At 42.0% G+C, this 23,253-nt stretch overlaps 1 protein-coding gene across 1 annotated transcript in view; it reads right to left on the minus strand.

Annotated features, from left to right (window-relative positions):
- Positions 1 to 18,384, minus strand: part of G9a (histone-lysine N-methyltransferase G9a) — a 153,493-nt gene extending 135,109 nt beyond the window's left edge. The window contains exons 1-3 of the mRNA XM_070530331.1: positions 18,233 to 18,384; positions 14,213 to 14,789; positions 8,877 to 8,938 (exon numbers count right to left, since the gene is read on the minus strand). Of these exons, the coding sequence (XP_070386432.1) occupies positions 8,877 to 8,938; positions 14,213 to 14,774 (624 nt within the window). The 5' untranslated portion in view covers positions 14,775 to 14,789; positions 18,233 to 18,384. The remainder of the gene's footprint in view (positions 1 to 8,876; positions 8,939 to 14,212; positions 14,790 to 18,232) is intronic.
- Between the last annotated feature and the right edge of the window lie 4,869 nt (positions 18,385 to 23,253).

Below are 23,253 nucleotides of genomic sequence, written 5' to 3' on the forward strand. Positions count from 1 at the left end.
ATCCTTTCTGCCACAGGTTCGAAATTCACATTAGTTAGTATCATAATCATCGGTGAATTTTTCTGCTCGCATTTCAATTTATACTGATAGTACAGTTCTCAGAACTGACCCAGGCCAAACAAACCTACAAGGTACAAGCAGCCCAGAAGACAAACGAAAAAAAGTAACAAGAAATAAAGCACTATGAAATTACAATTTACAGCTTCAGGGCCACAATATGTATGTGAAAATGCATACATGCTACAGGTGTTTAATCTTGCTTAGCAAATAATACAGACAGGTGAGACTTGCTCAAAGCTAGAACTAGAAAAGTAGAAAGAACAATGACTGCCAGCACGCAAGTTGTCATTCTGACAAAGATAAGGACAGAATGTGCACAGACATGCTGAACCATGGCCTAGGCTCCAAGAATTTCTTAACTGTGCAGTGACCACTTGGAAGAGTACCTTATAGCGTTACGAGTCCATACAGTTCACACAAGCTTTACAATGCAAAAGTGTACAACTGGCAGCTGACAATACAGATCACAAGCATGCTTTACAAGGCAATGTTTACACTCTATATGTGATGCATACATACTGAAGTCAAGACATAGACACTTCACTAAATGCTGTGTTGGCATGACATCATGGTATCACATACCATGATGTTATGACAGCATAGCACAGGACCCATGATGGCAACATTTAATAGGTAAGCCCACATCACACAGATAAATGGCATGCAGAAAAAGTATGCTATCCATCAACTAGATGCAATTCAGCCTTGCGCTATAAACTTTGCACATAATGTCCCTCCTTAAAGGGGCTGTGAAACACTTTTTATAACTAATCATAGAATGGCCTCACTATTAAAGGAACATCCCCTCAACAATCTCCTGCCCCAAAAACATTTTTCAAATTCTTCAAGTATAGGCAGAGTTGAAAATAGCTATCGCACCAATGCACAGCCTTCTCTCTCCTTTCGTCTCCACTAGCGTGCTGGAAGCTACACGGGGGATGGCAAAAGAGCAAGGCCCCAACAAAACGGGGGTTTTTTTTCGTTCTTTTTGTTTTCTTTGTGACGCTACTTTAGGCATGTGCGATGCTCTCTCGATGCGAGATGGGCACTCAGGCGCCTCGAGTACAATAGCAACATCACCACCATAGTGGCTGCACTTGGAACTACATCAATTATAGAGACCAATCAGCGTACATGGTTGTCTGATCGTCTCGCCGACAAGAGGGCTCGTGGCAGCACCTTGTGGTGGCCAAGATAGTTACGCTATGCAGCACACCAAACTAGGGTTGCCAACCATCCCTGATTTAGAAAGACAGTACCAAATTTTTGTAAATGTCCAGTGTCCTTACTTGACTCAGTCAGGACAGCAAAATGTTCCCAGACTTTTGTTTTTTTTTTGTACAGGATAACAATAAATAGACCAGGTTTTCTTTTCATAATGCCTGACAGCTTGTCTGCCCAATATTCCTTTCTGTGTTTTGTTGCATTGTCTAATTTAAAGGCGATTTCATTTTTATCATGCTTCTAATTCCGTTACAGACCCTAACCGTTCACATTACCTCTATCGGTATTGGTAGCTGTGTTAGGCAACTATGCTTTACATTTATTGTAAGTTGTGAGAGGGTAGTACAGAAAAAAAAAATATTTCAGCCTTGTTTCACGTACGCACTGACAGCTCCTCTAGTACTGACAGGGTCGGTCATCGCCCGCCTCTCCTCTGACTTGGTCCACTCGAGAGTTGGCAACACTACACCAGTGTGATCTCGGCAGCCACGCTTAGCAGATGCAGTTACAAGCAACTGGCACGTTTAGACCAGAAGTGCGAAGATGAAATATTTGTTTGGTCTTTTTGAGAATGCACACCTGCGTGGTTTACATTTATTTTTAGCAATTATAGTATTACTGAGAATGTTCTCATGATCCCAAAATGGCTGCGTGCCACGTAGCCGCATGACGACATTGCAAAGGAAAGAGCAACAAATTTTTCACTCTTTTTTAAACAAGATTGAAGATTCCCTGCTGCAGGTAGTGCCGTAATATTTGGCTCATATGTTCACAGGAGCCTCATCTACAGATCCACAACATTTTCTTATTATGTTCAAATAGTGTTTCAGGGCCCGTTCATCGTATAGTTAGTACACTGTTAGTGGGCTTGGCTGCGTGCCACGTAGCCGCATGACGACATTGCGAAGAAAAGAACAACAAATTTTTCACTCTTTTTGACACAAGATTGATGATTCCCTGCTGCAGGTAGTGCAATAATATTTGGCTCATATGTTCACAGGAGCCTTATCTACAGATCCTCAACATTTTCTTATTATGTTCAAATAGTGTTTCAGGGCCCGTTCATCGCATAGTGCCATTGCATTTACTAGTAGAATTGTAACATTTCTGAGGACAATGCAGCTAATAAAAGTGGACAAAAGCACATAGATATCCTGTTATGCAAAAAATTTGTATATACACAACAAGGCTAATCTCTTTCCTTTTTTTTTATCCTAACAATATTTAACTTCCCAGGCAAAAAAAGTGCCACACGCGGTGGCATGAACCGAAATTTCCAAAGAGGGAAGTAAAATGACCTCATAACATAGTGCATACAGTGTTCAACTCCCACTACAAATGAAAAGATCCCCTCCTTCTACATCATTGTGATTTCTTGTACACCACTGTAGTTCTGTACCATAGTTTTTCATCACTACAGCATCAGCTGGTAAGCAGCTTCCCTGTTGTGTGTTTCTCCTCATCCACACCTTGTGTCCAATTCGCAAAGCCTTTTGCATACTTATACCGCAATAAGGCTTCCACTGCCAGCTTATGCTAGGCATGGTGCATGGCCCTGAATTTAATTATGACCACTTGTAGCACTTTTCTGTTGCACAAAAGCATCAGTATAGTCATATTTCTAAATTTTACAACTTGTGCAATGTCTAGCAAAATTTGTATGACAAGCTATAGATTTCAAGTGATAGCCATTTGTACAATGTGTATGTGAACCACTGAATGTCTAAGGTCTTCTTCGTTGCAGAATAAAATTCAGTTAGTAGTGGACCTTGTTTTTGATGGTGTTATTAGTGTGTGCATGTCTGTACTCTTTTCAAGCTTAGCTTAGTTTGGGAAGACAGCACTCCTGCCCTACGTCTGACCTGCCTCGCTGCATTCTTAATCTTCCAACCTTTGTTACCGATGACAATGATGATAATGATGTTTATTTGCATCAGTACATCAGTACATGAGGCGAGGGGCATGCAGAAAAAGCTGCCACATGGACAGCTTGACGAAGCCGCAGGCCCCTGCATGGGCGTTTGTGCAGTGTTAGCAAACACAAAGGATGTACTTCATTGTTGAGAAATGCCATTTATACAAAATTGAGCATCATAAACCATGGGAAGCGATAATCATAGGAAAATAGGAACTGACAAAGATTAATGGTCTTGTTTAAACAAGTATGACCAAACAATTCTTCAACGGGCCTTACAACGAACCAGAATAATTACCAACTAGCACAAAGAAAGCACAAATAGCAAAGCAACCTGGCTATGTCAGTACAATACAACAAAATCCTAAATTGGATGCACATCAAGAACATCTTCATAATAAGGTTCCCAATTAGTTCTCTCCTAGTTACTCACAAATGCTAATCAATACTGTTTAGTTTTGATACTCATTAAAGAATAATATCAGTCTTCACGCATCCTCTGAGCTGTTTTGGTTCAGTAACCTACCGTCTGTTTGCTCTCTGTGATGTAAAATATATGCCACATTTTTCTGCTTATTTAAGCAGCAGTTACAATAACAGTGAAGGCAGCTTAACTGCATTGGCCAAGTTACAAATTGTCTACAATTTCACAGCTAATATAAACAAACACACCACCAATACACATCAGGGAACTCATTCATGAATGAGTCAACTCAAGACTAGAAGTCACCCATAAGCTTGACATCCCGTGCAAGTCATAGGGTATGACAGCCCAAGTGAAGCGTCGTTATACTTTAAAATTTTACTCAAACATAAGGCGGTTTATTAAAAGCATCGACAATCGAATCTTTTTTTAAAGGCTAGTTTTTATTTTTTTAATTCTTTTAGTTAGAAATCACTCTGATTAAAGCCAAGGAAGCGGTCTACCATTCTTCCTAAAAGAAACATCGCATTACTTGAGTGTCTAACAAGCTACGAAGTGTCAAATGTGACCAATTTTACCTAGTTACCGCAACACAGATTTTACACATTTTGATTTGCTGAGCAACACTCAAACTAATGCGAGGTGAAATTCATTATTAATTGATAACTCTGTCTTCCATTACTCTGTCCTGTGACTGTTGTGACTTTTGTTTACAACATAATTGTGGATTCGGATACCAGTGTGGCAGAGGACGAGGATAATGTATTGAGGCTAATGGTACTACTGCCAGATATAAATACTTTATTGGCCTGGTTTTACACCTTCTTTTTGAAGAATTTGTGGCATTCGCTTTTAATGTCAAAGTAACTTCTTTCCTGAAGCAGCTGTTCTTGCCCCAAATAAGTCTACTTCGGAGTTATGGGTCCCGCTTGCACTCCCATCCGTGCTCCGACTGAATACCAGGCCTTGTGGGAACAGAAACCCATTCTCTCACCTTCAACTCCCTGAAAGCTTCAATGTCAGCTTTCGGGACATAAATTATTGTCATCTTTGGAAGTTTAGGCGTCGAAACTTGGACCATTTCAGAAGCCGGGTTAATGGCAGATGTGGTGTGACTTCGAAGATTGTGTAGTGTCACCTGGTGCTTCACAATGCCACCAATGTCTTAACAATGCCTCCTGGAAACTTTTTTCAGAGCACAAACTGCCTACTTTATGTTCCCACAGTGAACACAGACACACACTTTATGTGATGGTGTGGTCGTGATCGTTCTGGTCACAAAGAATAGAACTTTGTCTGTCCAATTCCAGTGTCTTGGTGGGCTTCCTTAAACATGAAATGAGCCTCGCAAATACGACACATGGCGCACTTTGCAATGTACTCTTTCTTTCCACACATAATGCCAACCACATCCTTCTTGAATGGGCTGGGTGGACAACAGTTACATTTATCTTCAATGTGATAGTCCAATGCTGCTTCTAGATCCTCCTGGTTTACCCTCCTTGTGTAGGGGTCAGAAGTTGACCACACACCATGATTCTCCTGGTATTCTCTACATTTATGGATCATGTAACATTGGCTGCTGGAATAACATGCTGTATCTCCTTCATGTCAAGCGACTTTAGTAGCAGAGTTAATAGACGCCAAGACTAACTGAATGAGTATGAAGCTTCCAAAGGTTGCTTTAAGTTGTTCAACCACTCTGAACAGGTACTGCAGCTCTATTCCAATGTCATGGGCTGGCTTTCTATGCCATATGATGCTGATAAACTAGATTTAATTTTTTTTTTCTGAGACGTTGCTCCATTTCTTCTTCCTTTTGCTTGGCATATGACCCTTGATGTTTTCTTTTAACCATTAAGGAAATCTTGAAGGCAAAACTTCTGGGCAGTGCATGCACATGTTAGGCTTTTCAATGCCCCGCTTATTTTGGAACGAGCACTTCCTCTGACCCAGAAGTATCCTCAACCTTAGCTGTATCATTTCCAGATGTTTCTACCAGTAACAATGCATCCTCACTTGCAGCTTGTCTTCAGGTGCCAGTGCCATTGAAGAATCCACAGTCAGTAGCCTGAAGCAGTTGACAGTTCCCACAGAGAAAATTTGTGTCTCGAAGTGGAAGAAAATTTCGATTATAGAAAATTTTCTTATTATGTCTCTGCAAATAGTCAGCACAAAACACGTTTCCCACTAGGCTTTGAAGCTGCATTTATCAGATTGGAAAAAGAAATGCAGGCGTCCTGTACTAGAGGCACTCTCAGCAACACTATTGCCAGAACTGTCCCTAGCACGAAATGAACCTCCTTTGTGCACTGATAGCTTTCACCTTTCACAGTGCTGCATTCTCTAACTCACTTGCCCTCTACACTTCAATGTTGCACGCGGGCATGCAGTATCAAGTTTGGCCGGGGCGCGATTAAAGCGCACACCATATCTGGCCGTCTGCTAAGCGGCGGATCGGGGGACAAAGCTTGCCGCACCATGCAGCTTGGGCACATGTCTTTCATGTTAATGGCCTCTTGGTGTTATAACAGGTGCAATTCTTTTTGAATGACCTGAATGATTTGCAGCACAAAATCAGAGCCATGCTGACTCCGTGGAGTTGGTCACGTTTGACACTTTGCAACTTGTTAGACACTCAAATATGCCTTTTTTTTTTTCAGGCAGAGTGGTAGACTACATCTTTGAATTTAACCAGGGTGAATCGTAAAAAAATATAAGAAATAGCATTTTTTTTAGAAACTATTTTCAAATTCCGTCATATTTATTAAACCACTGCATTTGAGTGAAATTTTGAAGTATAATGGCGCCTTGATGCAACACCAAAATTACTGCAAAATAAACCCCAAACATGTAAGTCAATGGCCATAGAGTTTTATTATCCGAAGTTTAACCAGGATGTCTACCAAGTCCACATTTCCAAATTCCCTGAGTTTTCCAGGTTTTCCCTGAGTGCCTTTACAAAATTCCCTGAGTGACGCAGAACTATGTTTTATGTCAACACAGGCTGAAACCATGTCGCACGGTGCTGTCACTCTCTAGTAAGCATATGAAAAAAAAAATTTTTTAAAAATGACTTAATCCAGTTTGAATACTAAGGAGTAGTGTTTATGTTATTCAAAAAGAGAGTAGAAGGGAGGGGTTAGTAAAATGCACAGCAAATAAAATGTATTTGAAAAAAATTGAAAACCAAGTCGGACGTTCTCAAATATGAATAAAAAGGAGATGCATACAAAAGCAAATATTTTCGAATATGAGCTATTTCTATCAACTGATAGCAAGCTCAATAATATGAGGCCTGAACTTTGCCACAATTGAGATTCTCTCTAACAGCTCGTAAGACAACCTCAACTGTCCTGACATACTCTCAGCCCACGCACGACGCCTCAGTGTTGTGTTTCACTGCTTTAAAGAGTTGATTTTGGTTTGGATAAGGGACACCTGCATCTCGGCATCAACCAATACTTTGTTTTTTGAGCTCAAGCTCCTTCAAAACGGCGGCAGCACGCTTCCTTTCCCGTTCATTTCTCAATGTGACAGTCATTTCTATTCTCGTCCTCCTTCTGCCACTCGTTCGCCCCACAGACCATTTGAAGCATCTTCTTGGTCAGTTGCACAGTCCATGTCCGGTTTTTCGAACTCCCTAAGGGCCGCGAAAACGGCCGAAAAATCAGCCAGTTGGAAAAAATAAATGCATGTCATTTACTGCCCTTAAAGGCTCAAACAGCCAAAGGCACATTTGAAAATGCTCTGAAGGCCTGTCGGTACACGTATTAGGCATATCCGTGCTCGCACTGTGACAGAAAGTACTGGGTGCACGTGTGTATAATTAAGGAATACATACTGTGTCTCGAGGCAATAGCCCTTTCCCACACTTGTTATGCTTCACTGAAATACTTTTGCGTATGCTTCACCAATTAACATTTCGGTAAAGAGGCAAAGCTGACTTTCAGAAACCGGCATTATGCAACGCACCGTGCTTTCCAAGCTTCTAAGCCAATCGCAAGGACCACAAAGGCGGAGTCCGTGCTATAGCTAACAGCAGCGAATTCTTACAATGAAAAACACGGCAACCAATCGCAAAAATCTTAATAGCGAACGTCGAAGCAGCTAGGTCTAGCGTTGCAGCGGCTACGGTTGCCAGCAGATCTGCGTGTGAGAGCGCCGGTTCGAGGCAGCGAGGTAATTAAAACAGCAGCGGTAGTGGCTTTGATTAATGCCGTTTTGTATCTGCGGTCACGGAAAAAATTCAGAAAAATCGGACAGCAAAGGGTTCTTGCACTCGAAATTTCAGACGTTCTGGATACATTGACTCCATGGGGTATGTGGTGGCGTCGCAAAGCCGTTCAAATTATCGGGCATCCGGAAAGGGTCATTGACTGTACACTGGCAACTCCTCTAGCCGATGACAGGACGTCAAAGACGATTCATTACGATTCCTGTCTGTTACTCGAGCCAGTGTTACCACGACTTTCGACCCTTTCAATAACATTACAGCTAATTTTCCCTGATAGAGGCACAAATTCCCTGAGTTTTCGCTGAGTTTTTCCAGACTAGTCAAAATCCCTGAAAATTCCTGGTTTTCCTGGTTGGTAGACATCCTGTTAACGTGTCTGAGAAATAAATTCCTAGATTACAGGTATTCTGGACCATTTTCCATATTTGTGCTTTTTTCCTTCAAAACTGGTCCACTAATGAAGTGAAATAAAATGCATATCAGGTTCTACTTCACATGTTCTTTTGCTGTAAAAATATTGCAATCAAGAACTCTCCCAATTTTTTGCTAAGGTACGCTCAAATATGAAAAATTGTGAAATTTGCTAAAAAAGGGTTTTCCGCAGCCAAATGTTGCATATTTCTTTTTAGGCAGGCAAATTTTTTTTTCTCCCAAAACGAAGTTCACAATCATAGACCTGGGTCCAAAACCTGCCCAAAATTAATACTTATAAAAATCGATGATGGTGACCAGGACTGCCTGTTCGTTCTTATCTGGATTCACCCTACAGTTTCTACACTGGTTGGCATTCAGTGTGCTCCTTGGTATGATTTCTGGTGAGTCTAAGTCAGGATGAGCCAGGCTAAGTCTGAAAGAGCCCTAAGCTAAAGATATACAGTTAAAAATAAATAGTTTGAGAACATTCTATTTATTTTGTCAATCTATGCCAATGCACAAATTTTCCATCACTGTAGTGTTGGAATTTCTGGGTGAAAAATTATAAAATTGATGCACACTTTTTTTTTTCACATACTCACCACAACCTCTAGTCGAACACAATTGAGGTCTGCCTGGCAGAAGGGACCGCCACCATTAATACCTGCAAGAAGACATGGAACTAGCTGAGTAGTCATTACCATACAGAAAGCTTACGCCAGAACACACATTCAGAAAAAAAAACTATAATATTCACCTTCACATTACAGCCTATCCATTAGGAGCCATACCCAACAGAGTCAATGAAACCTGAAAATGGGCCTAGTAAAACATTTTTAAGAACTTTTACAACAAAATACTACCCACTTCTTCCATAGACTGCATCCCGATAATGATATGGCAATGAAATGAAGAAATTACATTACTTTACTTTTTCCTTAATTGCAGCAGTGTACTTCCTTAAGCTAACTGGCAATGTGTAACCCTGTCTGAGAATGACTGAATTCAACTTCCACAGGTTTGACACATTATAAACTTTAATTAAAGTTAAGACTAATACAGAAAGCATCGCACTGGCAGAAAACAGTGTGGTTACTCAATGTGACTTGGTGTAGGTAACACAAACAAAAGGAGATAGCACAGTCTTTCTGCTGCTTTTGACATCAATACAGCAGCATTATGCGGAATCGCCAGTGCATGCTCAGTGCCACTTACAAATCATGCTCTCAGAAAATCTAATTACTTTTCCGATAACACAACTGAAGGCATAGACATGCAAATGTCACTAAGCAAAGCTATCATTTTGATAGCTTTGCTAATAATCACTCTGATTAGCTGGTTACGTACGGCTTTTCTCAACAATAATTTTATTGAAATTTGGCCCTCAACCCTAAATTTTGCAATGATGATCTAGTAAGCCATCATTATTGTTGTGATACTCAGAGAGCATCACACATCTGCCTGTTTGGCCCCCATAGGTCCTAAAGAAGACACATGATAAATGACATGCTCTGCATAGCCAACGAATTTGCACTTGTGAGACAGCTTAGCCTCTGTAGCTTATTGGATGCAGAACATACCACCTTCCCATCTAAGTGCATTATTATTTTTATTTTTTTCAAGTGGTAAGAAACACCGTGAATATGTGGGATCACACCTAGCTTGTGTTTTGCCATGGTCATAGATGAATCCAGTCGGAGATTCCTCACATTTTCCTCTGAAAAAGACTTCTGCTGCGCTAACCAGAACATGGTCAGGATACCCTGCATTACCTCCCTATTTTACCTACAGGCAAGCTTTACCTAGAAAAAACAAGTGTGCATTGGATCACGTTTAACAATGGTCCTCAGAGACTTGCTTTCAGCTCAACTTGGCACAAAGATTTCTGCTTGCTTAGGCCAGTGAAAAGTAATCAAGGTTTTCAGGTATGTTGAAGACTAACTGTTTTTACTTGAATGCAGTTCCAGTTCCTTTGAACCTGATATTGCCAATGTACTAACACTTGTTCGGACATGCTTAGCTGCTCTCAAGATAACACATGAGGTGCTTGTCGATGGGAGCACTTCTTTCACATCCGATTCTACAAGCCATTTGCCAACAAGCCTTTGCTTCCTTTCCACTTGGCTCAATAAAATCACGTAGAAGGACCATTGTAAAATTATATTTGATCGATGTTATGTGAAAGTCATGTTGACATCACAGTGATGTTTCTTTTAATGTAGAAACTAGGAGCTTAGTGAATGCAGAACATCCTGACCATGTTCTGGTTAGCAGAGAAGATCTATTAAGAAATATGTTGAAAACGTCCTACTGTTTCACCTGCAGTCATGGAAAAACAAAAGTTTACTGTGGTCCCACATACTGTGTTTCCTACCCTTTGAAAACAAATAGCGATGCACTCAGATGTGATGTTTGTATGCTCTGTATCTATCCAATAAGTTACAGAGGCTAAGCTGAGGCACCAGGACCTCTTGTTCTGCTGATTGTGGCTGTGACAAAGTTCACAAAAGCAGCTTTGTTGGCTGTGCAAAGAATGTCTATTATTGCATGGCTTTTTTCTGGCCTATGTTAGCCAAACAGGTTAACGTGTAAACAGTCTGCTAAGATAGCATCATAACGTAAACAACAATGGTGGCTTTCAAGATCTTCATTACAAAGTGTGCAGTTTTAAGCCAAACTACCATAAAACCATCAATGTTGGAAAAATCCATAACCAACCAATCAGAGATTACTGAAGGGTATTAAAGTAGATATGATAACTAGGCTTGGTGACATTTGCATGTCAAAGCCTTCACAAGTGCTAGCGGAAGAGAAGCGACTATAGTGAGAGCGCCCCTCACTGCAGCAGCAACACTGTAGTGACGGGGCAACAGCAGCCAATACGGAACCTGTGTAATAGCCCCCCTCCCCTTCTCGTTTGTGATCGGTGGCACCATAGGAAAACACTGAATTTGTGACTGCAAGACCCTCGTTCCCAGCCATGTGTGTGTGTAGTATTTATTTCTTTACCTTTTAAATTTTTTTCCTATTATTTCTTTTCAATATAGGTTAGGAACGAAATGAGCAAATGCATTTGTGAATCCGTACATATGCACCATATGTACCAACTAGCACAAGTCTGTGCACAGAACATGCGATTAATTAAATAGGGGCCCCTCACCGTAGTGACTGCCTATCCAAGAAAGGATTAGGATTTCCAAAATCATGACAAGTCAACACGTCGAGAATGCACTAACACCGCTACCTAATGCTGTAGGGTTCACATCAATAAAAAAAGCAATTAAAGTTAGTGCTACGTGTATTCCCTTTTTTTTCCATGCTCATTTATTGTGCGCTGCCTACACTCAATCATGCATTACCAGCTTGCCCAAACTGCGCAACGGTAAAGTGACATACCTTTCTATGAGATAAAAACAGCGAAAGATCAAAACTGATAGAAGAATAAAAATGTTTACTTAAGCATGTACGTAGTCCAGTGAACAAACTCTATGCCTTAGGGAAAGCACAATATAAAAAAATTCTGCACCACTGCCGTAACTAATTAAGCCTTCTCTACAAGAGATGAAGTGCCCAGTTAGTGCTCAAGTGCCTTGCAGCGCCACATAGGTGTGATGAATGGGAGCAACAAAGCAGTCTAAGATGCTCTCATAATACTATTGTAAGAGTGTCTTATAGAGCATCACATAGGCTGTTTTTTCTGGCCCGGACCCGGCACGAGCCCAAAAATGCCATGCGCTGGTCTGCCCTAGCCCAGGTCAGTGTTTCAATCTTGGCCCGGCTCAGCCTGGCCCTTCCCATTAGCCCTTCAGCCTGAACGAAGTATGTTACAGTTCTTGGTTATTTACAAGATACAAGTCATACACAAAGTTTTTGCTATAGAAAAATATCTGAATATCAGGTTTTTCAGTTGTTGCGGGCAACTTGTAAAAAAGAAAGAAAAAAGTGCATCACCTGTTTATTATGCTTGTGAATTACTGTGTGATATGAACACCTGTATTACATTTGCCAAATAGTTGTGTGGCTATTACAGCGTAAGCATACGTGACTACTCCTGTACACACAGCTAGTCCTTTCATCTCACTCATAAATCTCGAAGAACCATTGCAAGATACAATCCTAGAATTTGAGAGAATAAAATTGGCTGGAATGTAAACTGAAGTACACTGGTTTATCAATTTTCTGAATTACATAATACAATGCCGCTAGAAGCTCTTCCAGCTCTATTGTATACAAACAGGTGGCATGCAATGGTAGCACTCATGTGCAATGATATTGCCATTTGGAACAAGGAATTTCTATTGCTTCATTCAGCTTCATTCTAATATCAATTTTTCAGCCAGCAATTCAAGTATCTGTGTTTCGTAATATGGAAGTGAATTTCAGCTCTGTCTACTTCTGATTTAACATTTGGGTTGTTAAAGGGACACTAAAGGCAAATATTTAGTCAATGTGAATTTTGAAAATACCAATTCCACAAACTTTGCAGCAATTGTTTGCTACCACTAAAGAACTGTGTCTAACAGAAAAACTGCACATCATCATCATCATCATCATCATCCTATATATGTCCACTGCAGGACAAAGGCCTCTCCCTGCGATCTCCGATTTCCCCTGTCCTGCACCAACCGATTCCAACTAGTACCCGCAAATTTATTAATTTCGTCACACCACCTAGTCTTCTGTCATCCTCTACTGCGCTTCCCTTCTCTTTGTACCCATTCTCTCACCCTAACGGTCCAACGGTTATCTAATCTGCGCATTACATGAACTGCCCAGCGTCATTTTTTTCTCTTACTGTCTATTAGAATATCGTCTATACCCGTTTGCTCTCTGATCCAAACCGCTCTCTTTCTGTCTCTTAAAGTTATGCCTAGCATTCTTCGTTCCATCACTCTTTGCGCAGTCCTTAACTTGTTCTCAAGCTTCTTTGTCAGTCTTTAAGTCTCCGCACCATATGTCAGCACCGGTAAAATGCACTGATTGTACACTTTCCTTTTCAATGATAACGGTAACCTTCCAGTCAGGAGCTCACGATGTCTGCTGTATGCGATCCAACCCATTTTTATTCTTCTGTGAATTTCTTTCTCATGGTCAGGGTTCCCTGTGATTAGTTGACCTAGGTAAACGTACTCCTTCACAGACTCTAGAGGCTGACTTGCGATCCTGAACCCTTGTTCCTTTGCCCGGCTGTTCGTCATTATCTTTGTCTTCTGCATATTAATCTTCAGCCCCACTCTTACACTCTCCATGTTAACGTCCTCAATCATCTGTTGTAACCCGTCACCATGCTATCTGCCTATTTGCTCTTCTTAATAAAATACATGGATAAAGGGAGCATTACATCCATGAAAGTTGTTACACCATTGAAGTAAGTTCAAGTAGACATGGGAGGGAGTTCTAAAACAGCGCATAACCCCACACCCTCTGTGTAACCAAGCCCCTCTCCGTGCTAGTCCTCTTTTGTACTCCTTTTACATTCTTTTGCACACATATTTGCCTTTTTTTTTTTTACACCCTGCAGTTTGCGTCCCCTTACTTTGGGTGCACGAAACCTAAAATTCCCTAATGATATCAAAATTTGCTCAATAAGCCTTTTTTACAAAAGCAGGCAGATTGTAGCGATAAGTAAAAAAAATCTATGGTATATTTTTATTTCTCCTTGTGCAGAGTAAACAGGCTTCCTTGCAAAATAAAGAAGAAATATTCTAGCACCTATTGGATTCAGAAAACAATAACAGTGCTCCAGACCATAAACTAAATGTAGGCAAACAAAGCTAATGACTGTAATGAAAATGGTAATGAACATTCTTGACAGCAAGCCAGGTGTTATATTTTATAACAGTCCTTAATGTGCCTAAGACTGCATTTTACTTGATGACCATACGACCACAAGGGTAGCACCTGTGGTGGGTAGCAATACACCTTCATAGATACCCACCTTTGCGTGGAGGAACTTTTTTGCCAGCTCCATCAGGTGGACTGCTGGATGAGCAGAGGCTCACTTCATCAACATCAACATGGTCATCCATTAGGCGCCGCTTCACTCGCTGTCGACTTTTGACACTAGAAGCAATGCTTGAATCATGGCCCCAACCAGCAGAGCCCTCCCCAGGCTGGACCCCATTCTGCGAGTTTCCTTCACTGGCACTTTCCTCTGCTGGAGCCTCTGCTGATGGTGCAGGGCAGCTGTTCTCCTTGCCCGTTTCAGGTGCAGTTGCCTCCCCATCCATAGAAGTCCCACTTTCGTCTGAGCCGGCCTTGCGGTGACGCCGTTTGCGCCGAGAGACACTCAGGTATAGACCATAGGTGCCTCCACGAAAGAACCTTTTCCTGTGCTTCTTGTGGGTCTCACAAGCGGCAGGAAAGGATTTCCTCGCCGTATTCACCCGTACCAAGGCCACCTGCTGTGCTTCTCCAGGAGCACTCATTTTGGCCCGTGCTGGCGCCTCTTCCGCTCCCCCACCGTTGCTGCCGCCTTTGCGGGCTCGGCCTCCACCCATTGCTGCAGTAGGCACCTGTACAGTAGCATAGCACTCTGTTGCTGAGGCCACTTCCTCTATTACTCCTCCGGACCAAAAAAAAAACCTTTTGGCACTTACGTCGAACTTCATTGCGCTGCTCGTGCAGAAATAGAAACAAAACTCTTTTCCCTCACCTAACCTAGTAAAACAACAATGCTCAATATATATTACAACACTCTATACAAAACAACTGTAGTTAAATAAGTGATTTACTCAGAAATGTATTAATTATCCTAGTCTGTTAATATGGTGACTAAAATAAAGGGTCAGTTACAGAAGGTTATGGCTGCATTAAAGAAAATACAGCTTAGTGACAAGAAAAATTCATTAAGCCATTAGTACCAGCAAAGCAATGCAGATGGCTTAGAACATTATAAACAATTTAAAATAAGTGTTGTGGTTTCTTAAATCTCTTTTCAGAATCACAAATAATTTTCAGGCCATTACAGCTAAGGTGCCACAATTACATGTGTAATTATGGCACCTTAGCTCCAATCATTAGGATAACTTTTACTGTCATAACACAGCAAATACAAGCCATGACATTAAAGAACATGTTACAATGCAGCACCACAACTCATGATTAAACCAGACTGCGATTTTTAATAAATAGCTTGCGGTTTATAAGTTCTGCAAGTTTTGAGCAACGAGGAATCACACAGAGTTCAGATATTCACAATCACATAAGCTACAAAATGAGCACATTAGTTTTTTCAAAGCATTTGGGCCTGTTCATTTCATTTAAATTTGTAAACAAGAATGAGAAGTAAAATTTATTCTTGCAATACCACAGAAACAATGAACTGTGTAGTCAAATCCCTATTTCCTGGACCTTGCATGCTCTGCCCTGTAACAGGTGTTTACTTCAGTAGCTTCCCTGATTCAAACGTTTCAGCTACCATTGAGGCAACACTTATTGCCAACTGTATGTAACCAATAACCGTATATAAAAATATTTGCAATGTTCTTCCTAATACATAGCACACCTCTAATACACAAAAACCAGCATGATGAAACTTTTGTGCTTATACATGCATAAAATTAGACCCGATATACAGTTCAGTAGTTTTCCTGGCATGCCTCGGAATACAGTAAAATAAAATAATACAATATCAGGTATCAACCGAGCAATACCCTTAAGAAAACAGGCGACATAAACCTTTGGAAAAGTGAAAACATAAAAGATACCAAAAAAATAACCTTAAAGAGCATAAGAATAGCAACACTGGCACACCAATTATAAGAGACTCAGAAATATTGCTGCAACAACCAAACTTCCTTGTCTACCTCCATTCCCATTTTGGATGCAACAATTTACAAGCAAGTTAGCTGCTGGGGAAAAGCAAGAGGAATGAATAGCTAGGATCTGCCTTTGCCCCCCCCCCCCCTCACCACCACCACCTTTTTTTTTCCCCCCCCCATAAACCAACCTTGAAATCTGATGTTGGAGTTTAGTTCTCCTGTACTTGTACAAAGCCTGCAAAATAGGCCATTACATTTTTGAACTCTAACCAATGAAAGTAAGAATGAGCTAATGGGCACCAGATGGCATTATCACTTAGTTTTGAAATTTATCCAAAAATAAGTCTATTGAGAAGAGTTTTTGGTTGGAAAGCGGCTTTCCATGGCAGCCAACTTCACAAAAATTTGCAATTTATTCATCAAAAAGACACGCATATTTATTTAAACTAAATTTCACTCCAAGATAGGAATTCACGAACACTGATTTTTGAGACCGAATCGAATAGTGTCACAAGCGAAACCAATATCAAATACTTTTAGGATAATGAAAAGTTGTTATCCCAATTAATATAAAACGATGTTCCCATCCCAGTATTCTTAAGGTTAGCAAGTTTCTGTCATTACACAAAGCAGTGTTTATTAAAAACATAAACGGAGCTTTAGGAGCAAACAAGTAGTTTCTTTGCATGCACAGGGGGCTTCAGAGAATGCGAATGATCGCTGTACAGTCTGTAAAGTATGGCTACCTAAGTGACGTAGCCTGCCCCATTATGCAGTTCTCATGTTTTATGTCTACACTACGCCCGCAGGGATGAAAATTTACCATATTTTCCCTCCAATTTTATGTTTATTTGGCCGCAGTTGATGTTTTCAAACACTGAAATGTATTAGTAAAATATTCGCATTTACAAATAGTGACTGTTCGATTCAAAGACCAAATCGAATAGGACACTGATTCGTTATTCGACGGTTTCAAATATTCACAAACCTCTACTCCAAGACAACACACAGAGTGCCCAGATAGCACCTGTCCGAGCCTGACGATAGACGGTTCTAGGTTACAGAACACAGAAGGATTATGTTCCACTTGTGTACACAAACTGCTTTGGTCCCAGCAAAACCTAAGTAGACTCTGGGTTCTTAGGCATGCAAGCCTACTTGCGTCTTTTAATCAAACACTTTCTAATGGTAGTAGCAGGTATCCATGAAAACGTGTTTTGCTTCCAGAGGGAAAAGCAGTAACAACACAATCATAACTCCTGTTCATTTACCTTGCAATACAATGCTGCAAGTTCGTTTGACTTCAAGATATTACAATACCATACGCACAAACGCAAGTGAAAGTCCACACTGTCAAAACCACAACATACAAATCCTAGGGGATCATAAACTTCATACAGAGTGCAGGAATTATGTACATTTAGTAGTATGTCTACACAGTAAGTGCACTGTGGAGCAGCCCATCATTTGCATTTGTTACTTGCTGCGCTTACGTCGAGTGAGAAACTCGCAATAAAGGCAACACACCTCAGGGACGCTCACAATCGCAAAGCACGGATTTGTCATGCACGTTTACAGACAACAGCAATGGAAGCAAGCACTATCTTTTAGGCGAACTATATTAATCTAATGCCTCGTTACGTGCAATATGCGGCAATTTATGTGAAGGTCATCCGGCTCTTGTTATATATATGCTCGAACAGCAAAGGAAGCAAGCGCGATCGTTTAGACGCGCTATACTAATGCCATACTACGTGCAATACGCGGCAATTTTATGCAGGTCATGCGGCGTCCGTTATAAATATGTTCGGACAAACGCAAAGGAAGCAAGCACGACCTTTTACGCGCGTCAAATTAATCTAATGCCTCACACCATGCAATACGCGGCAATTTCATGCAGGTCATGCGGCTTCTATTATAAATATGCCTTATCTTAATGCTAACAAGATAACCATTACACTATTTTTAAAAATACGGCTGTTCAGGGCTCACACACAGGCTAAACGTAAATTAACACAAGTTGGAAAACGATTTGTTTCACGCTGATAAGGTTTTAGGGAGGCGCGGAATTCCCGCGCTCCACGTTAAATACATAACTGCTGTTCTGTAACATGCCTGCCATAAACAATATTCCAGAGACAAAGGTATAACATTTTGTTCTTCTAAATAGCTATGCCAAAGACTGCCAAGCGCACCAGAATTGATTTCAGTTTTCGAGCCGGTCACCGGTTAACTTGTCGCGTCGTCCAAAGCAGTAGCTTGCAGTTCGCAGCGAACGCCGCTGGTAGCGCTTGGCTTGACCATGAATGCAGTGTTACGAACTGCGGCTATTGCTTGGGGACTAGATGCGTCCAAATCCTGCGCACAGCAATTGCCGATCTCGAATGCAATGCTTTTCCAAATGCGTTTCGCCAAAAACTATGCAGAGGCTTAAAACAATCCATACTGTCATAGCAAGGATTCATAACAGAGCGCACTTATCAGGGGGTACAGGCACAACCTGTTTCACCTCTTTTTATTTTAACCTAAATGAAGAATCTCGAAACCCTAGAAAAAATAACAAGCCTCAGAGCGCTTAACCAGTTTCGGTTTCGTATCCTAGGAAGTCTGTCCCTGATTTTCACATCAGTGGTGTATGCGTGATGTCATCACAGAAGGCAGCCAATAAATACACACTCTAAAAGAATTTAGTACCTCACGTAGCTTAGAGGAAGCAAAGAGGAAGCTTTAGCTCGGGTGCTCCTTTCTAAATACGTGTAAAAGGAGAATTCGTTTTTCTCGGCAACCAATGCACCAAATTTGACGAGGTTTGTTGCATTTAAAAGAAAAACTTAAAATCTAGTGACTGTTGGTTTCGAATATTTTATTTAGGCCGTCAAATTCTTATTAAATGTCGGCAAAGATCGAAAATTTTCATAAAACGAAACTATCAAGTTTAAAGCTCTCTAACTCAGCAATAAAAAATGATATGACAATTCTGTGAATTGCATCTGATAGTACATCTAAAGCAGACAAAATTGATATGTTGCACATGAATGCGGAAAAAATTTGGTAATATGTGAATACAACTTTTGCAGAACCTTTGTGCACAACGTACACTCTAAGAACAGTTTACACCCTTTGGCTTGCCCCTTCTGCCACACAAAAATAATCGTCATCTGCCTTGATGCGTTTCCTTTCTTTACCGCTGCGAGCCCGGAACTTTCCAGTAATGAACGGCACGCGCTTTATCAGCATAGAACAGTTTACACCCTTTGGAGTGCCTCTTCTGATAACGCGCGTGCCGTTCGTCACTGTAAAGTTCCGGGCTTGCAGCGATAAAGAAAGGAAACGCATCAAGGCAGATGACGATTATTTTTGTGTGGCAGAAGGGGCAAGCCAAAGGGTGTAAACTGTTCTTAGAGTGTACGTAACAAATTCACGTAGTCCGCTTTGAATGATCGAATAGATGCCGTTTACAGAACCGCGACATCTGTCCTTCACTCTACACTCTTAGAAAAATTTACACCCTTTGGGGCTTATCTTGTCCCACAACAATAATCGTCATCTGTCTTGCCCGTGTTTCCTATCTTTAACGCTGCGAGCCCGGTACTTCCCAGTCACGAACGGCATGCGCGTTATCAGTGTGACGCAGCGTTCTCGACAGGAAAGTAGCGAACACCTAGTATCAAGAAAGGAAACGCAAGCAAGGCAGATGACGATTATTGTTGTGGGACAAATATACACCCCAAAGGGTGCAACCGCTTTAAGAGTGTACACTCTTAAAACGGTTGCACCCTTTGGGGTGTAAATTTCCTTTGGGGTGACTTTCCTGTCGGGAATGCTATATCATGCTCATAACGCGCATGGCGTTCGTGACTGGGAAGTACCGGGCTCGCAGCGTTAAAGAAACGAAACACGGGCAAAACAGATGACGATTATCGTTGTGAGACAAGATAAGCACCAGAGGGTCTAAATGTTTCTAATGCCATCTTCGACTGGTCGTTTCTGAGCGCTCTGGAGCGCTCTCGCGAGAGGCGTTGTCTTCGGCTAGTTGAAAGAGGGTGCCCGCCCTGCGTTCGGCTGGTTCTTCTCGATTGCTCTCCTCCACCTTCGAGCGCTCTGAGGCGCTCCGAGCCCTGTCGTCGGAGCAGTCGTCGAAATTGAAACGTCATCGCAGAGCCGCGTCGCTGCTGTTGGCGACGGCCCACCGTAACCTAGGCAACCTAGGCCACTGCGACGAACGCTCGTCCCGCCGGCGCGTCCGCCGGTTTTCCCGGCAGCGCCGGGAGCTTTCGATAAGCGAAACATCGGACGTTGGTAGTTGTCACGTGGTTTAGCATCTGCCATTGCCTCCTCCGAGAGCGAGTGGCACGTTTGGCTTGCGCGCTCGTCCTCTACCTCTGAGCTCGGGGAACGCCGGATCTGCCCGACTCTGCTTCGGGGGATGGAAGCGACCAGCCGAAGATAGCATAAGAGTGTAGTTGATATGGTTTCCTGCCAATGAGGATTTGTATAACTATAGGTTCATCTCATGACTTGCGAACAGATATGTTTGCCATTAAATGTGCCTGTGAGGGATTTCGCTTGTTTAAGTATGCTTGTGTCCAAGAAGCAGCTATTGCGTGTGTTAATCGCGAGTGAGTTACAAGGAAAACCATGAAGTTTGAGCTGCCCGAGCGCAAAATCCCAATTTCTCCCCGGTTTTCCACTTTAAATATGACACCCGATTTTTACTCCTCGGATCTAAAAAAATAAAAAAACAAGAAATGAATGACGTCCTACGAATAATGCATTCAAGCACTTGACAAAACGTTTTTTTCTTTTATTTTTTACAAAGGATATAATTTATGCACACACATTTCACCCGGCATGCATCTCGGTGGCAGTAATAGATCGGGTATAGGACGGCGGGCTAAATTCTGCACCGTTTGTAAAACTTACTTATAACGTTCTGGAGCGCTTGCGTAAGGAATTTACTGGAAATGCCGCAGTTGATCCACATACTCTAAGCATTGCCTACACCTCCACACACACCTCCAAGCTTTCTCCTAATACTAAACAAACTAAGTTCCTCATTTAATTCGCCTAGGTCATCGGGGAAAGCTATCGATCTTGCCTCGTGGAACGCATGAAATAGGCAGAAGATGAGTATGCAATAACTATTTCCAACGATCATAATTAGACCAGGAATGTTAAACTTTTTCCCACATCACACTTAATGTGGCACCCTATCTACACTGAATGTGAATTTGATGGCATGCACAATTATCTTGGGGCACTTTGAAACAGCGAATAACGACCGACTCACACTTTCAAGCACTTGCTGGAGAAATTTTAGAATTTAACAACACACATTTAACTTCACATGCTGATTGGCCATAACACTCCCCATCCCCCATGACCGCCTTTTACCAAATTCAATCTTAGCGACAATTACAGTTCTCTCGGGGTAAATTCTTAAAAATTAATTCTGGCGTTTTACGTGTGATGACATCCTGATACACACTGTGCCCGCCTGTGCCACTGACAGGCGCTGAGATAAGCGCTGTGCTTTCATTTCCTTTACACAAGTTCTCACAAAAGGCATGTGATCATTCTGGTTATGTATTTATTTCACGACGGTACATTAAAGGGAATCATTCTTGGTCATGAGACGAGTGTCTATCTGCCTGTCTAACATGGTGTCAGAAGTGGCTACATCAAAGCTGACTCCGATGTAGCGCTGCAACAGCCACGTCAACGAGCAAACAACTAGCCAGCTGCTTCAGCAAGAACAAGTCCTCCCGGTGACTCAAGCAACACTTCAGAATGGCGGGAATCAAGCCTCCAGAGCCCTTCGACTTCCAGAACGCTGCCGAGCTGCCGATTGGCCCTCATGGATGGACGAATTCGACGACTAGAGATTCGCATCCGGACTGCACGAGAAACCAGACGAAGTTCAAGTAAGGACTCTTCTCTGCAGAAAGTCACGGGAGATTCTTCACTCGCTAAACATAAAAGACCAAGAAATGGAGGACTTCAACTTTGGGAAGTCTAAATTTGAGCGCTATTTCGTCCACACCAAGAACACAGTCTACGAGAGTGCTCACTTTAATCTACGCCGCCAACAACTGGAAGAAACGGTAGACCAGTTCGAAACAGAGCTTAACAGGCTAGCAGACAGATGCGAGTTCAAAGACATGAAGGAATGGCTAATAAGGGACCGCTTCGTAGTAGGATTACGGGACCAGGTTCTCTCGTAAGAACTACAGATGGATCCTAAGCTCGCCATGAACACTGCTTTGGCAGAAGCGTGTACAAGCGAAACCTTAAAGAAACAGCACACGGAGCGAAAAGAGCACCAGGGCGCGATCCCAGAAGCTTGCGTCGCCCTAATAAAGCCCAAGAAAACCGCTGGAAAGAGCACGTTCACTCGCGATCAAAAGCCGGTTTATCGTCAAAAGGACTACAGTGTCTGCGCCGGATCATTTCATCCGAGAAGTGGTTGCCCAGCGCAACAAGAAAGATGCACGTTTTGCCGAAAGTTGAGCCACTGTTCACAGCAAACCATTTACGGCGTGCACAACTTGCGCACGCCCTTGTTGGGGCTACCAGCTATCAAAGCCTTAGGAATTGTTCGCTTCCTAGATGAAGTAAAGACCGCTGAGGACATCGTAAGCAGGTATCCTAATATGTTCCAAGGCACAGGTTCCATAGCTGGGGAACATACCATACGCCTCGTTCCGAATGCAACTCCGTACGCCCTGTCTACACCCCGACGGATTCCTATTATGAAGAAAAAGGTTAAGAAAGAACTGGACACCCTAAAACGAGAAAGAATGATACAAAAGGTTGAAGAACCGACAGACTGGTGCGCTCCCGTTGTTTCAGTAATGAAGTCGTCGAGAGCGATAAGAGTCTGCGTTGCCTTAACTAAACTAAACCTGTTTGTTAGACGGGAGCGTCATCAGCTACCAACTATAGAGCAAGTTATGGGATGCTTCCTAGAAGCCAAGGTCTTCTCTAAACTGGACGCCAATTCTGGGTTCTACCAGATATAGCTTTCCAAAGAGTGTCAGAAGCTCACCACATTTATTACGCCGTATGGGCGGTGCTGCTACTGCAAGTTACCGTTCAGGATAACATCCGCACCAGAAATTTTTCAAAGAAAGTTCTCGCAGGTCGTGGAAGGCCTAGACGGCATACTGAACTACATGGACGACATTCTGGTGCACGGCAAGAATCAAGTGGAACA

The sequence above is a fragment of the Dermacentor albipictus genome, chromosome 1, assembly GCF_038994185.2.
Source record: "Dermacentor albipictus isolate Rhodes 1998 colony chromosome 1, USDA_Dalb.pri_finalv2, whole genome shotgun sequence".
NCBI lineage: Eukaryota > Metazoa > Arthropoda > Arachnida > Ixodida > Ixodidae > Dermacentor > Dermacentor albipictus.